The sequence below is a fragment of the Brachyhypopomus gauderio genome, chromosome 7 (assembly GCF_052324685.1).
Source record: "Brachyhypopomus gauderio isolate BG-103 chromosome 7, BGAUD_0.2, whole genome shotgun sequence".
Taxonomy (NCBI): Eukaryota; Metazoa; Chordata; class Actinopteri; order Gymnotiformes; family Hypopomidae; genus Brachyhypopomus; species Brachyhypopomus gauderio.
In genome coordinates this window covers 18,105,854-18,122,756 of record NC_135217.1, presented here as the reverse complement: position 1 = coordinate 18,122,756, position 16,903 = coordinate 18,105,854, and the positions used below count along the sequence as shown (strand labels likewise).

At 44.8% G+C, this 16,903-nt stretch overlaps 1 protein-coding gene across 1 annotated transcript; it reads left to right on the top strand.

The window, feature by feature from the left end:
• The first annotated feature begins 20 nt into the window (after positions 1 to 20).
• Positions 21 to 15,600, top strand: vps41 (VPS41 subunit of HOPS complex). The gene is made up of 30 exons (XM_077012233.1): positions 21 to 98; positions 215 to 262; positions 421 to 468; positions 3,106 to 3,213; positions 4,919 to 4,996; positions 5,100 to 5,174; positions 6,323 to 6,385; positions 6,988 to 7,053; positions 8,909 to 9,028; positions 9,249 to 9,395; positions 9,483 to 9,549; positions 9,665 to 9,762; positions 10,105 to 10,234; positions 10,627 to 10,742; positions 10,907 to 10,963; positions 11,109 to 11,170; positions 11,411 to 11,492; positions 11,984 to 12,076; positions 12,207 to 12,334; positions 12,561 to 12,705; positions 12,870 to 12,911; positions 13,009 to 13,059; positions 13,545 to 13,682; positions 13,789 to 13,843; positions 14,008 to 14,148; positions 14,374 to 14,510; positions 14,682 to 14,781; positions 14,908 to 14,952; positions 15,067 to 15,146; positions 15,304 to 15,600. The coding sequence occupies exons 2-30, from the start codon at positions 242 to 244 to the stop codon at positions 15,382 to 15,384; spliced, it is 2,574 nt and encodes an 857-aa protein (XP_076868348.1). The 5' UTR covers positions 21 to 98; positions 215 to 241; the 3' UTR covers positions 15,385 to 15,600.
• Positions 15,601 to 16,903: the final 1,303 nt, after the last annotated feature.

The window sequence follows — 16,903 nt, the reverse complement described above, 5'->3', positions numbered from 1 at the left end:
CATTTCCCACAATGCGCACGGTTTCCTGTTTTTATCACGTGATTGTGTCTGCTACAGTGACAGCTCTTCAAGAGAGCAGTCTGCCAGCGTTTTAAATTGTAAAAGCTTGTTTTACAAAATCAGAGCAGTATCGTATCTCCTAGGTCTTCCTGTCGCCGGGGATGTCTAAATCATTAGTGAACTGATACCGTTTCTGTTTTTACACGTATTCTAGGCTGCGGCTGCTGTTAGCTTCACAGCTATGTCGGAAGTGGAGGAGCTGGTAAATAAATTTAATGCTGCATATTTCTATTTATACCACAGACTCCATAGATACTGTAGTCTCCTACGGTATTATATGTTTTGCTTTTGTAATTGTTATATTTCTAGCTTATAACTTAGAGCGTCTGTCGTTGAAAACAATACGTGTCTGTTTTGTAGGGAAGGAAACCAAACGAAGAGTCTGAAGAGTCCACTGAGGACTCGGAGGTATGAAAGTGTGTTTGGGGTATGAATGTGTGTGTGGGGTATAAATGTGTGTCTGGGGTATGAATGTGTGTCTGGGAATATCGGACTTGGTTTGCATGTTGGGCTAATGATTCATTACAAAGAACCAGGATTGTGTTGATGTCGTTTTTACCATTTAGATGGTATTCTACCCCAATCCAGGCCTGTTTTGCTACATATAACTTCCAGAACACAATAAGATAATTCACTTTGTCAATGAATAGTTGTGACTTGTTGAAGCTTCACGATTTCTATCTTGCTTTTTAAAGAATAGTTAAAATATTCTGGAATTCATTAAAAACATTAGTTTGCTGCTGAATGAAATAAAAGTTCTGCCACATTAGAAGAGACCTGTGCATATACAAAATACTGTGCACCTTGAATTTTATCATTACTAAAGATAGGAGAAGAACATGACATGACATAATTCAGACATGAATTACACACTGATATGCAACAGATGCTTTTTAAAAGACCTGTGTATTTGCTTGCTAATTGAAATCTGAAATAAACCTAAATCCAACCCATTTGTAGATTATGTGGTGTGGACATTTATACTGTAGGTATCAATGTTATTTTACAGTTAGTGGTTCTACATTTTCATTATTTAATAATTATACTTCTAATCCTTTACCATTTAATAGTGAATAAAGGGCTTTAGAGCATTAAGACTTCTTTAACGTTTTCAAGTAAATCTCTAATGATGTGGTTTGTCTTGTGTTCCATATGTCTTGGGTCATGTTTTGGTATGTGAGTGTTAGATGCACAGCAGGAGGTTGGTGAGGTGAATGTGAAAAGAGAGAGTGACAGCACTCGTATTCACCAGAGTGTACACTTGTCTGATAATTGGTACAGTAACACAGTGTGTCAGACTGAAGTGGGATAGTGTCTGTTAGTGATACAGAGCATGCAGGCAGACACTGGACAGATCGTGGTTCCACTGTTGCTCTTTACAACATTAGGGATTGGGGGGGAACAAACATAGCTTCAGTGTAAATGAAATCTTTGAGCATATATATGAAGTCAGACACCCAAGTTTTCATGAATGTGTTTTTGTGATCTTTCAGCTGCACTAATGCAGACTTTTATTTTGTTATTTGTTCTAATGCTTCACAGTCTCCACTGTCCTCATTTCTCCTTCTTTCCTGTTTTTGCTCTCCCCTCTCCCCACTTTCTGTCTTATAACATACACATGTACACCAAATATCTTGTATTTTGTATTGACATCAAGAAGATACTGTCAGCGCACAGACAGCCTTTCTACGTCTGGTGGTCAGAAGCAGGCTTTAGTCTTTAGGCCCTTCCTGAACATCTACGTTACACCACCCCTCATCACTGACACTCACACTCCGTCTTGCCTGCTTTCTCTCTCTCTCTTTCTCTCTCTCTCTCTCTCTCTCTCTCTCTCTCTCTCTCTCTCTCTGTGTGTGTGACTTGTTGTAGACAGAGGCATTTCAGTATTTATTGGCGTACCCTACAATCACAAAGCTACTATCAGGCAGCTCTGAAATTTCTTGCCAGGGAAGAATTATGTCCCACTTGAGTGTGGAACCGTGCCGCGGCCCCGAGACATGATGTCACGCGGGGGATGGAGGGAGGAGGCAGGCTTAGGCTGACATTAATCTGTGTGCGAGTTTGAAGCTCGGTTCAACGTGGCCACACAATCTGTGCTTTCTGACTAGAGAATTGAGCGGCTGAAAGAGAGTTGGAGAAAGAGAGGGGGGAAAGGAATGAAGGAGAGAGAGAGAGAGAGAGAGAGAGGGCTGGAGAGCGTGCTTGAGTGGCAGAGGAGTGTGTGGACGGTCACACCACTCCTGGAACAGGGCAATTAAAGACAGACTTCCCTTCATCCCCTGCTCCCCGGGGCACCAATTAGGAGCAGTGTGGAACGTCAGCACAACACTCATCCACCACGTCGGCGTGGCAACGGCAAACACTAACAAGAGGCAGAAATTATGGGATATGAAACGGAAGAAATAACCCCCCCTCGCTTCTCACAGAAAAGAAAGTTTGTCTGTCTCTTTTCCCCTCCTTCTTTTTCTCTCTCCTCCACAACTATAATGGCTTTGTGGACCATGACAAATGTCCAGGCATTAGAAATTTCACATCTGGAGCGGACAGGGAATGGACACGTCAGCCTGTGGGTGACAGGAAGAATGTGGAAGAGCGTCTTTAGAACTACCAGGAGCTTCTTTCTTACAAACTCCACTTCTTAACAATCCAGCCTGCCGCAGGGTGAGGTTTTGCATTGTTTCGATTAACAAGCCTTAACTTACCAGAGGGTTTGGCTCAATGAGTGAGTATGAAGCTGACTGATTCGTTGTCCATTGTCAGCATCTGTTGGGAGGATTTGCTGAGGTGGAATAGGTGTGAGGGCATGATTAAAGATGGCGAATCGGCCGCCTCAGGACAGCTTTGGTACAGGTGCTCAGAATCCGCCAACAAATTATTTACCTTTAGTTACACATCACCTAGTCTGCCTCCATCTTTCTCACCTAACGGAGAGTGGGCCAAGGTATTGGTGGTCAGAAAAAGGTTTTTAATACCAGGACACCTGTAATTTTAGGGCCATTCTATCCATTATCAAGGTTGTGTGTGTCTGTGTGTTGGTTTCCCCAGGAGGAGGACAGTGAGGAGGAGCCTAAACTCAAATATGAGCGACTGACCAATGGGGTGACGGAGATTCTGCAGAACGATGCGGCCAGCTGCATGACTGTGCATGACAAGGTGACAGACAACGTACAGATTTATTTGGCAGAACCTACATGGGGGGAAAGAAACTGTTCGGAGCTGTAAAACGTGAGATGTTTGTCAATCAAAGTCACTTGGACTATGCACATAACTTTTTTTAATGTATTTTTTTATATCTATGGATCCAACATCATCCACCCACCAGCACCTTTCTTTCATTCCCTTTTACATTTCCTCCCCTTGGACTGGACGTAGTTTTTGTTTTTTTCCAGTCGTTCCTCATCGGCTGAGCAATCTGCGCTACGGCTGGCAGAAACGGTCATGACAGCCGGGTCACTCTTGCATGCCTGTTCTAGGGGAATAGTCATACTTAGTTATGTCTCCACACCTGATGTTTTATTAACCATTATTGATTTCTATTCTTTTTCCCCCCTCTCCTTCTCCTCTCCCCGGGGACCCCACTCCCCCAACACTCTTCTGTGTTACCAACAAAACCTCCACAAGCCCCCACCACACCCCAAAAAAAGAGCAATACTGCTGAAGGAGGAAGCTTCACAAGACTGAATTTCAGATGAGAGTCACCCCCCCCCACCCCCCGATTATTTTCCATTCTCTTGCTTACTCTCTTTTTCTCTCCCCTTTTCATGGATATATTCCAGCATAATGTCTGCAAGCTAGTACTATGCACAGGAGACCTCTCTCACCCAGTACCACACTTCAGCAAGCCTAATGTAGCCTCATATTTTAAGTGCCCTGAATCAGAATTTCATTTGAGCAATTCCATTTCGATAAATCCCTTTAAGAGCTGCTCTGGCTGGTGAGGCCACCCCTTTTATTTATTTATTTTGGCTGATTTTATTTGGGGAGATTGTGTGTGCAGGAGGGGGGGTGGCTCTGTCGGACATGCTCCACTGTGCCTGTAAATATAAGCATTTCATTATAGACTGCAGTGAAGCATGGGGCCACTCTGTGTGCCGTGCAAGGGCTGGTGTGTGCGCGCGTGCACGTGCGTGTGCGAGCGTGCATGTGCATGTGCACGTGCACGTGCGTGTCTGTGCACGCTCGCACACATGTGGCTGTGCACGCGTGTGTGGGTGTGCAATATTTCCACATTGTTCACCGTGTATGAAATTCAGTGGTTTTGCTGCTGCTTTGCTAAATGTCATTACTGTGTCTGTAATTATGATGCCATGTGTCAGTTGGCACCCTGTGACAAATGTTTAGCAGCCTGTGCATTGCAGGTCAGGAAAATAACTGTTGCTTCCTGGAATGTTTTGCTTTTCTTTTACTATAAGATCTCTGAATTGGAATCAACTTCTCCAGGTTGTTATTGTGCCTGGCGACAATGAGTTTCATAGGTTGAAAAATTGCTGCTTTCAAAATTAACACTTAAATACATTCTCATTTGTGTTCTCTTTGTTAGTTAAACTTCATTCGTCACCCCGGGTAGAGGGTTTGATTAGGAGGTTTGAGCATGTGATCCACGGAGCATATATTATGTTGAGGCGTTTTGATATGTCAAAAAATGCCATTTCACACTGACGCGCTCTGATAAATAGGCTTTTCTGTCCTCCAGCAATTTCACACTTTTTGCCCCCGAGGGGACAAGCTGGAGCCCCCCACCCCTTACACACACACACACACACACACACACACACACACACACACACACACACACACACACGTGCGCGGTGGTTTGTTGTGTGTATTGTAATGTGCCTGTGACCCTGCTGTCTTTCAGTTCTTGGCCCTGGGGACTCACTTTGGGAAGGTGTTCCTCCTGGACATCCAGGGAAACGTCACGCAGAAGTTCGAGATCGTAAGTGAACGACAGAGAGATTCGGCGCTCATTCATTTATAATGCTACGATCACGATGACGTGCATGTGAATATCTGTATGTCTCCCTGTCTGTCTGTCACAGAGTTCGGTGAAGATAAATCAGATCAGCCTGGATGACAGCGGAGAGCATATGGGTATCTGCTCAGAGGATGGGAAGGTGCCTCTCCCCTCTGCCGTCACTAGGGACCCTGACGCAGACATTCGTGATTCAAACTATTGGCCGTGCCGTACAGGCTGAGGGGCCCCTGTTCCCGGGGCCTTAGTGGCTGGGCATTGAGAGGTCATGTGATGTCAGGTCATGACCCCCTTATGAAGAGCAGGAAGGACAGAAGAAGCACCATATGGTCCACGGTGTGGCTGACCAAAAGTATACCCCCATCTGCAGGGTTATCTGAACACAGGCGTTCAGCGGCACCACGCCGAGTGGGTCCTCCAGCCTGATCTCAGACCAGATAGCCCTCTCATACTCTCAGCCTGATCAGAGATCAGATCCCAGCCTGATCTCAGACCAGATAACACTGCCACACTCCTCACTCAACAGCCCTACCAGATCTTTGTCGCGCGCGCGGTCACTCTGGCAATTAAAATCAATGCGACAGCCATTGTTCAGTGCGAAAGGTTTGAACAGCAACCCCCCCGCTTGTCCTCGGCTGAGATGATAGCCAAGATACATGAGAAGAAACACCTTCCGGCTACGGCTCAGCTTGGTTTTATGTACTTAGCCGTTTTCATTAGTTAACATCACTGTTTTGGGGGATGCTGTGTGAATCTGCACTTCACCTTACTTTAGCATGAACCTGCGATTTGCACATTCGTCCTTATTGTCATCACATGATTAACGAATCTGGATTTTACACACAATCTTAGGAGTAAAAAAAGAGAGAGAAAGAATAGCACACTAGCAGAAAGGCCCTTCTGGCATGAAAGTTTGTGTTTCTGATCAAATTTATTTTGCAATCAATTTGTGCTTTGCCGCCTTTCCTCGAGGCCTCCAGCTCAGATAGACAGGTGCAGATGAGTTTCTGTGTCACAACTTGTTTTTAGCCGTGGGGGACTTTCGTAGAGATTAAGAGCGCTCTATGAAAGCTTGTCAGGGCAGAGGGGGTTGACCTGGCCGCTAATTGGCTGCCTCGCGGATGGCTAACTATCCCACCATAAGACGTGATGGTTTTGTGCCGCCTGCTCGAGGTCACCCTCAAAACGCACTGCTGTCGTTCTGACCTGAAACGACTCTTCTAATTATTTTTTGCTATTGTCTGGGTGTCTTTTTTTTGTCTGACTCCTCTCTTATGTCTTGTTTCTCAGGTGCAAGTGTTTGGCCTCTACACCAGAGAGGGCTTCCACGAGAACTTTGACTGTCCCATCAAAGTAAGTTATTGTGCTTAACTCACCCATTGTTCCCATGGCAACTCGTTCGTGTCTTATGGGCAATTGCCCTTTGAGTTTGACTTCCTGTCAGAACCAGCGCGATTGTTTTCCTAAATAATATGATTTTAGGTGCCTGGAAGTTTTAATTGATTTCTCCTGGGCATCCTTAGCTTGGATAACTCAGAGATATTACCTGGGAAGGAGCGAGAGTTTGTCTAATACTGTATGGTACAGAAAGGCAGGTGCTGGGTTGCTGTTTACAGAAGCAAGAGTCCTCATTTCAGCCGCAAGGCAGATTGGATGTGGAGAATTGATCTCTAAACCCTGCGTGTGTGCGCCCCACTGTCATGATGACTGCTTTAAGGGAGTCCAGGCAAATTGCTGTTAATGAGTTGTTTGTTACTATAGATGTGGTCTGTGCTGTTGAGAGCAACCGTTTCATAGTGTACAAGGTGTTTTAAATTCTAGGTTTGCCTAGCTTTCACATAAAGATCTGTATCCCTGAATGTACCACATTTCTGTGAAGTGGAGAGCTCTGTAATACCACAGAGCTGCATGTGTGAAATAACACCATATTTTGTGCACTCCCTCCTTTGGTCCAGGTGGTGGCGCTACACCCTCAGTTCAGCAAGTCGAACAACAAGCAGTTCGTAACAGGAGGAAACAAGGTGAGAGATGTGTCTGGTTTTAAATGAATGAGACACAGAATGAACCTGATCAGGTCATTTAGTCGAGTGACCTCACTAAATTCTGATGCATTTGTGGAGGTCATTTGTATGTCGTCAGGCTCTGAAACAAACGGCTTCTCTTTCAGATTCAGCATTGATAGCCAGTGTACTTTTTTTTACCATCTTTTCAGCACACCAGCATTATCAGTGTTTAGTGATGCTGCTTCACTACTAGGGGTGGGCAGTGTCTCTCACAACACTGTACACTGCAGCTTCTGCGACTTCGACTTTTGCCACTTTCCGTCTTGGCCTTGTGGCAGGGTCAGGGAGGGAGATAGAGAAAGAGAGGGGTCCATTTTCTCAAAGTGTTGCTCGGCTCACCAGGAGAGGTGTTGTCTCTCCACATGCAACAAATTACAGTCATTACATCCAGAGTGCCATAGTGTCCACAACATGTAGAACTTGGACTAAACAAATAGGCTTTCATTTTTCAGAGGACACCGCGATACCCAAGCGGGTGTAGTTCTGTCTTCTCAGAGATGAATATGGGGATCATATCTTACCAGCGTGCAGCTTGCCTAACAGACCTTTATAAATGGGCTGATAAGAGCTTCTTTTCTAAAGGGGCAACTTGAACAGTCAAAATGCTGTTAGCTTGGGTGGGAGGATGGGTAATGCGTCCTAATCTCAGCTATCTAAAAAGGAACCGCGGAGAGAGATTTGAGACTTCGTTTCTTTCAGCTGTAAATATTTGGCTGTACAACTTACAAAATGTAAAGCTGATTTTTATTGCCTGGTAGCTTCACAAAATGACTGCTCGTCCACCTCCCCCGTCGTGTATAAGAAGGTGATTAAGGGCCGTCTGTGCCCCGTTTCGTCCGTTCTCTCGTTCCCGAGCAGAGCCGGACTGTGGCGGCCGCCTTTGGCTTCCCCACTCTGCTGATCTTCCGCTGTTTCCCGGGCTTACGGTGCCAGTAATGCAGCCTCGGTGTGAAAATCAATATGGCTGAGGACACATCTTGTCAAAGGCAATTCAATCTGTCTGTGCGGCTGCTGGAGTGTCATCTCCCGTCGGCGAGCCGTGATCTGTTAACATAGCCCAAAAGAGCAGAACCGGAGTCAGGCTCGTGCCTACGTTGGCCTGGCCAGAACCGGACCGTGTGCGGTACCGCACCCCTTCATGAGAGGATGGTCCTTCGCTGCCTTTTTTTTTAATGCACAATGACTTTCGCATAACTTGCCATCACGTGTTTGAAGTGATCCAGAAATATTTCCAGGTCGGACAGGAAACATTCATTACGTTACAGTATTACGTGCGGTGTTTCATACATTACACAGCTTTTGTCTCCCCATCTGACCAACACATCACCCCATCACACACATCAGTATCTCGTATACTAGACGAGTCCAGATGCTGCATTGTGCTTCTCTGCAGTGTAACAACTTTTGTGTTCCTGTGGTCTCCTGTACTGCAGCATTATCATATGTAATATGATCATTTTAAAGTTTAAACTAAATTAAACGTTGCCACTTAAAGTGGCTTTCAACAGGAACTCTCTGCAAGGTGTACCTTTACCTTTAATGTAGCTTGACTATTTTGTATGAAGACTGAGACTACATTTTATGATCACTCAAAGCTTATGGTTATTGTATTTGTAACTGAATGATTGAAACTTCCAAGCCATAAATAGCAAAACAAGTTTCAGCTAGGCACCAAAGACCAATACATCAGATGTGCGTTGGCTGGTACTCTGTGCTATATCGCCCTCTGCTGGTGCATTTGAGACATCACTGGTTAGTGAGAGCAAACGTTCTTACTTCTGCAATACTTTGCACTTCTGTGTCTGTGCTGCAGTTGCTACTGTATGAGCGAAACTGGCTGAACCGCTGGAAGATGTCCACTCTCCATGAAGGAGAGGGCACCATCACCAACATCAAATGGAGGGCCAACCTCATCGCCTGGGCTAACAGTGTGGTAGGGCTACTCACTGCAACGGGCCAAGCAATATTTTTGGATCCACTTTATTATGAGAGGATTTAGAAATGGTGGTTTATAATTCCACTACCAATTTAGCTGAATTGACTAAAAATATTGTAGTAGCTATATATATATGTAAAATAAACAAATCTTAAGTATTCTGGCGGCTAGATGATGCCATGATGTCATGTTGTGTTTTTCTCTTGCGGTGGGTCAGGGGGTGAAGATCTATGACATCAGCAGCAAGCAGCGTATCACGAACGTGCTGAGAGACAATGTTGATCTGAGGCCTGACCTGTATCCCTGCAGCCTGTGCTGGAAAGATAACACCATGCTTATCATCGGCTGGGGATCTTCTGTCAAGGTGAGCGTGTGTGTGTGTGTGTTCATGTGTTTGTGTGTTCAACTCTGAGTCGTATTTTCTAAACTTCAAGTGCACCCGTTCTTTCAGATATGTGTGGTTAAGGAGCGTGATCCTACAGAGATGAGAGATTTGCCCAGTCGTTATGTCGAGATCGGTAATGTCCCATACACACCCACCGTGTGGTTGTACACATGAACGTTTACTTGCATGTAGTCACAGAATGTCAGTGTGAAGGTGGTTTGCTAATCTGAGCTTCTTCTGGCTTGCAGTGTCAGCGTTTGAGACGGAGTTCTTCATTAGTGGACTCGCTCCACTAGCCGATCAGCTTGTAACTCTGTACTTTGTAAAGGAGAATTTGGATCACATGGTAGGACTCCTCACCTGGACAGTTGTCAGTAATAGTACTACTGTCAGTAATAGTCCCCAGAAGTACTACAGGTTTTTGTGTCCTCCCAGATCTGTCCTGGGTCTTTGTGAGCTAATAATAGTTCAGTTGTTGGAAACTAAAAATTTTGGCTTCATGTGATCTTTGCCCCAGGTCCCATCATGCAGTGCTCTGCATGTATAATTTTGAGTTTATTTAGAGGCTAAACCTGCGTTGCTGAGAATTTGTTGTGGGACAACACAAGACCAATGAAAATAAAGTTAAAAGTAGTTACAACGTTTGTGTGCGTTGTATGTGTGTGTCGTGTGCGTGCCTGCGTCACAGGAGGAGGACTTCAGGACACGACCTCGCCTGGACATCGTCCAGCCACTGCCAGAGAGCTGTGAGGAGATCTCCTCTGATGCTCTCACTGTCCGTAACTTCCAGGAGAATGAGTGTCGCGACTACAAGCTGGGTAACCGAGAGAAGGGGAGGGACAGGAGACAGTTGGGGACAGTGAATGGACAGAGGGGAGAGTCTTCTTGTGTCCTACTCTAGGATGTATTAGATTTAAGTAGATTTAGAAGCTTTTGTGTGGCAGGTTTGCTGAATGCAGCAAAACGAATAATTCTGTTTTGAATACTAACAAATTGAAGTAGATTTTTTATTTCAAGTGTAGCTCAAATCCAAAATGTAACAATAATTAAAATGGAGGTAGAAATGGGTGGACAGTTTATGGTATTTAGGAATTAAAATTTCATCTTTCATAATTTCATCATGGCAAATTAATATTAATTTACTCAAAAGTTTGTATTTGAAGGACACACAAACAGGACTTGAGAGTCCACGTGTGTGTTGCTCCTGCAGAGCACTCAGAAGGAGAGTCCTTGTTCTACATCATCAGCCCTAAAGACATCGTGGTGGCGAAGGAACGAGATCAGGACGACCACATCGACTGGCTGCTCGACAAGAAGAAATACGAGGTCTGTGCACGTGGGTTTGGCGTGGCAGAACCCCGCCCAGGGGTTGGCAGAACACTTTGGACCTTGTTCGGCTTTCGGGATTCACACGATGGAGTTTGCTGCTGATGGCAATTAGTCTGAATTGTAATGGTGTCCCCAGGATTTTAATTTGGGCCCTTTTACAGGAGGCGCTGATGGCGGCAGAGATCAGCTTCAAGAATATCAAGAGGCACGACGTTCAGGTACAGTCTGGCCTCTCTACGTTTGATTCATATTTTAATCAACTATCTTGAACAAGTAATGCATAGAGCTTGGTTGTTCCTGAACACATTTCATAATGAGCAACTTGCAGCATTATGATACTGCTGCTCTGTTCTTCCTGAGCAGAAGATCGGAATGGCCTACATCAACCACCTGGTGGAGAAACGGGACTTTGACGCAGCAGCAAGGTACTGGAGCGCTGTGGTGGTGTTGTGGTGTTGTGTTTGAGGCCGGGGTCCCTCAGATCACGTACTTATTCGGTTCCTGCTCCCAAAACGACATGGACAGGTAGTGGTGATCTCTACGGCCCTTGGATTGGTGCCTCAGGGGGAATCAGGAACAGAAGAGACAGTTGCTCTGGCTGGGGCTGCTTGAACATTAGATTTTGGGGTGAAGACACAGTATCTGTCTGTCTGTCTTGTTTACAGAAAATGTCAGAAGGTTCTGGGGAAGAATATGGAACTTTGGGAGAATGAGGTGTACCGCTTCAAAACTATTGGCCAGTTGAAGGTTAGTCCTGAAAGCCTGCGTGCTCTAACCTGATTTCACCAAAGGGTGACAGCTTGGCATTGATCTTAGGAGAAATTTCACCCGTATACTTTCAGACAATGAGCTATATAAAATGTTCCTATCATTCATAGTCTAACGAAATATATCGAGAGCCCATCGCTTTTGTGCAAAAGGACACAAAGGTCTCCCATGGCTGTAAATAACAAAAAGATTTTTTGTCACGGAAATTTTATATGTTCAAACTGTAACCCAAACAATCGCATAGCAACTTTTCTCCATGTTATTGCAATATCCCTAAAAAGCCGATTGACCTATTACAGTTCCTGAGGGCATTCAGTCCTGTAGAAGTACTTCCACCAACCTCCCTTTGATTTACTTTCCTAGACAAGTCCAATAAAGAGCTGGGTGGCCCACTTTGTCATATCGCTGCCTGGTCTGAAGTCTCTCCCAATCTCTCTTTCTCTTTCTCTCTCTCTCTCCCCCCCTTCTAGGCCATTAGTCAGTACTTACCCAGAGGAGACCTCCGCCTCAGACCAGCCATTTATGAGATGATCCTACATGAGTTCCTCAGGACTGACTATGAGGTGTGTGTGTGTGTGTGTGTGTGTGTGTGTGTGTGTGTGTGTGTGCGTGTGTGTGTGTGTGCGTGTGCGTGTGCGTGCATGTGCAATATATTTGTGATTCTGGCATAACTGTCATTTCTGATTCCAACAGGGCTTTGCCACGCTGATCCGTGAGTGGCCGGGAGAGTTGTACAACAACATGACTATTGTTCAGGCAGTGACTGACCACCTAAAGAAGGACCCCACCAACAGCACCCTGCTCACCACCTTAGCTGAACTGTGGGTAGCAGCCGTGATCGAGTGTTCCACCATTGGACTACATTGCTTGGCTGGATTTACTTAACTCTTACTACTTAAATCTCTCAGCATTACCGCCATGTTGAATATGCACATGTAGAAATCTACAATTTCAAGAATGATGTTCCATTAACAATCTATGACTTTCCAAAGCTTCCCCAGTGGTGAACCTGTGAGGTGTAATAAGCTCTGAGTGACTGTGCTGCAGATACACGTATGACCAGCGCTACGACAAAGCCCTGGAGATCTACCTGAGGCTTCGACACAAGGACGTCTATCAGCTCATCCACAAACACAACCTGTTCTCCGCCATCGAGGACAAGATCGTCCTCCTCATGGACTTCGATAAGGAGGTGAAGCATCACAGAGGTGTTCTTCAGAGCTTTTTAGATGTGTCTGAAGGGCTTAGCATAGTATTTGTTTAGTCTGATATAATGTGAGGCTCTTAGTCCGAGGGTTTGATTAATTGTCGCTGAGATCTGAAAGATGTGTCGGCCTCCTTTGCTCGCCTTTACAGAAAGCTGTTGACATGCTGCTGGATAATGAAGATAAAATATCAGTGAGTTCACCCCTCCGCCCTTGGTCTTTGCATTCAAGGCACACTGGTTCTGTTTATCTCTCTACATTATTATCTTCCTCATCCTTCTTCCCATCAGACCGACAGGGTGGTAGAGGAACTGAAAGACAGACCAGAGCTTTTGCATGTGGTAAGTAGCAATTACTCAAATTAGTTTTATAATGAGTTTTGGTTTTTATTTATTTAAAATTTGGGTTTTGTATTGTTAACAAATTTGTTATTCCCTGCTGTTTGATGATGATTTTAAGTGAACAAGAGCAGTAAGAAAACGACATCCAGATGAGTTAGAGATTAGGCAGAAAACTGCGGTGTTCGTGTCAGGCATCAGTGGGAGCTGAATGCTATCAACACATCTCGAATGATTTCTAAACACAACTGGCAACAAATGAAGCTCTTCTAACACGCTCTTTGTGGAGCAGGTTGATGTTTTTAGAGGAAAAGCCTGTGAAATGACAAAGATAAAAGCGTACCGACCCTCTCTGTAGTAAAGAATGCTGATGTTTGAGTGTGTGGTGTCTGCTCTCCCACGTCACCCTCACAGCACTGTCACGTCAGCCGTGTCCAAAAGAACCTGCCATGCTGTAACGGACACGTGTGTGCGGCTCTTTCTCCCAGTACCTTCACAAGCTGTTCAAGCGTGACCACCACAAGGGCCAGAAGCACCACGAGAGACAGATCAGCCTGTATGCAGAGTACGACAGGCCCAACCTTCTGCCCTTCCTACGAGACAGCACCCACTGTCCCCTGGAGAAGGTACCACACCACCACACAAAGCCCTTTTGTTCTTCGCTGTATCGAGTTTACGTACGGTCCGCCTCACCGTGCTCTTCGTAAGCAAGTGTTTATTTCTTTTTTTTAGGCACTAGAGATCTGCCAACAGAGACACTTTGTGGAAGAAACTGTGTTTTTACTCAGTGAGTCTTGCATTTCACATTAAAGTTACTTGTCCCTGTTTGGATCCATTCCATACAGTAGCATTTATAAGGGCTAAAAGACCCGACTGATCCTGTATTAGTGTGATTACTCTGAGGAGTAAAACAATTTGGGCCCTGAGCTGCACTCTTGCTCACCCCTGCAGGCCGGATGGGGAACTGCAGGCGGGCGCTACAGATGATAATGGAGGAACTGGGAGATGTGGACAAGGCCATAGAGTTTGCCAAAGAGCAGGATGATGCTGAATTATGGGAGGATCTCATCTCTTACTCTATAGATAAACCACGTATGTCTCATCTCTGTCTGCTTGCTGTTGTGATATTTCTGTCATTCTGAAAGCATTCACCGCTCTGTACCGTTTTATAGAACAAACTTGAGACATGTGTAAAAGATTTTGTGGTGTTGATATTAATAAAATGGGTATAATTTATGGTAAATTGGAAGATAGAATATGAATGGTTTGACTTTTCTGAAGAAATAAGCCATTACTGATACATTCCCTGTCGTCTAGCCTTCATCACAGGGTTGCTGAATAACATAGGAACTCATGTGGACCCCATTCTGCTAATCCGCCGCATTAAGGAAGGCATGGAGATCCCAAACCTCAGAGACTCACTAGTCAAAATCCTACAGGACTACAATCTACAGGTAGAGTTGCCCATTTAACCTGCTGTGCAAATAGGAACAACATATGAATCATTTGTATTTGGTTCAGAAGTGCCAGGTGAGGATTGTTAAACAAAAAAAGATTCCAGTTAAAAACTAGGACAGATTTCCACGATGTACAGGCTGTATTTGAGCACATGGATCCTCCTTCAGATCTTGCTGCGGGAGGGTTGTAAGAAGATCTTGGTCGCCGATTCCCTCTCACTGCTGCAGAAGATGCACCGAACGCAAATGAGGGGCGTTCGTGTGGACGGTAAAACACCAGTCACACCAACAGCACAGACTACCTGTATTTGTGTTTAACACAAACGTCCCCAAATTTGGTTTGATCAGTGGAAGTCATCAGGATTTTACTCATTCTTCCTTTGTTTTTATGCAGAGGAGAATATCTGTGAATCATGTCATGTCTCAATATTGCCATCAGGTATAATTGCTTTTCCACATATATTTTTGTATTGATGTAAAACAGCATATTTTAACAGCTTCGCTAAAACTATTACATTTGTATAACTCCTCATGTGTGTTGCCTGTATTTCAGACACAGCCCAAGCTTTCGGTGTGGTGGTGTTCCACTGCAGACACATGTTCCACAAGGAGTGTCTGCCCTCCACAGGAACCGTAAGAGCCATCATCACCGCAAACGCTGCACAGATCTTAGACATTTAGCCGATCTGATTAGAAGGAACAACCCGTTTCACCAGAGATCTAGAAGTCAAATCTAAACTATCACACAGCATTGACATTGCCGGTGTCTCTCCCATCTGTCTTCTGGTAGGTTCCAGGTGGACAGTACTGCAACATCTGTAGTGCCAAACGCCGAGGCCCCGGCAGTGCTATTCTAGAGATGAAGAAATAGTGACCATTCACCCCGCGGCTCCCGCACTGGAACCAAACGTCTCTTCTGCACCAACCTTCTCAAGAACCAGATTAACACATTTAGGTTGAAATCCTCAGTGAATGTCAACGAATTGTGATAAACCCCTAAATTAACTCAAATGCATCAACATATACTGTTTATACATCATTTGCTCATGTTTGTGTGCTTACCAATAAATTGTTTTTGCAATGCTTACCCATTTTCCATGTCATTTTAGTCATTTGAAGTTCAACCACATCTTTTAAAACTACTGATTGGTGAATATTTCAGTGGGACCCGTCAAGGTGTCGAGAGATATAGAAGGCAGCATGCAAAGTCGATTGAAAGTGGAAAAGCTAAATTCTAAGCAACTTTGGAAAGGGGACAAATTGTGTTGGCTAGAATTGGAAGGGATGGAAGGACACCAGACCGGGCCACGCACCCAAAGCCCATCCAGTCTGGTCCCACAGATCTACTAGATCACACATTGGTAAGAAGGTTCATGCTGACCAAGACAGAAAGGTGTCGGATACACAATGTATTGCAACCTGCTGGTGCTCACCTGAGGAAGACATGGCACCAGACACACCTGGACGAAGGCAAGCTGGCAGAACCATTGAGATGGTCTGGGTAGTGTTCTGCTGGGAAACGTGTGGATGTTACTTTGACGCAACCCACCCACCTGAACATTGTGGACCAAGTAAGTGCTTCGTTAACTGTTCATGAACAGTTTAAGGAATAGACAGAGTTCAGTGCTGACTGGGCCTAGTAATCCCCCAACTCTCCGTCTTTTGTGGGATGTGTGCTAGGAAAACAACCTCGATCCATGTAGGTCCTGTTTCAAACTTCACAGGACTGAACACCAGAGCTGTTTAGAGGGCGGCCAACATAGTTTAGGCAAGTGGTTTCAACGTTATGGCTGACCTGTGCATTCAGACTTAGTGGCCCGATTCATGAACAGGGACCATATGCACACATGCTTTTTACAGGGTCTTATGGTCCATTTATTTTTAGTTCTAGATTCACCTGAAACTGCTTTGAAGGTCAGCAGCAGTACTTCACTGTAAAACACAATCTGCCAAATAAATGGATAACAGTGGCAATTCTGGTAAATAATCATTTCATAAATTTTACCACACATTACAAGCCTGAACCTGAAAAGCAGGCAATCTATTCTAATGGCGCATAACACTGAAATAGTGTTTTTGTAGATGTTTACTACAATGCTGCTCGTTTCGTCCATAATGGTTTACTCCCACAGACGCATGCAAAACCCCAGACGTGTGTTCCAGACATCTGCAGTGCAAACCCAAAGCAGAACTGCTGCTGTTTAACCAAATACGGACCATGTCAAATATGGAATGCAGTATTTGAGAGTGATTCTGGTGGTGTGTGTGTGTGTGTGTGTGTGTGTGTGTACACCACAATTAAGTCACGTCAGAGAAAGTAAAACTAACCTCAATTTAGACAACTATGAATGTAATACAAATTCACCAATTCTGTAACTATGGCTTGCAAT

Coding starts and splice junctions, on each gene's coding strand:
- vps41 (XM_077012233.1), top strand. CDS start 242: ATGTCGGAAGTGGAGGAGCTG. Junction 6,386..6,987: donor ACTTTGACTGTCCCATCAAA/GTAAGTTATTGT, acceptor CCTTTGGTCCAG/GTGGTGGCGCTACACCCTCA. Junction 14,149..14,373: donor TTACTCTATAGATAAACCAC/GTATGTCTCATC, acceptor CCTGTCGTCTAG/CCTTCATCACAGGGTTGCTG.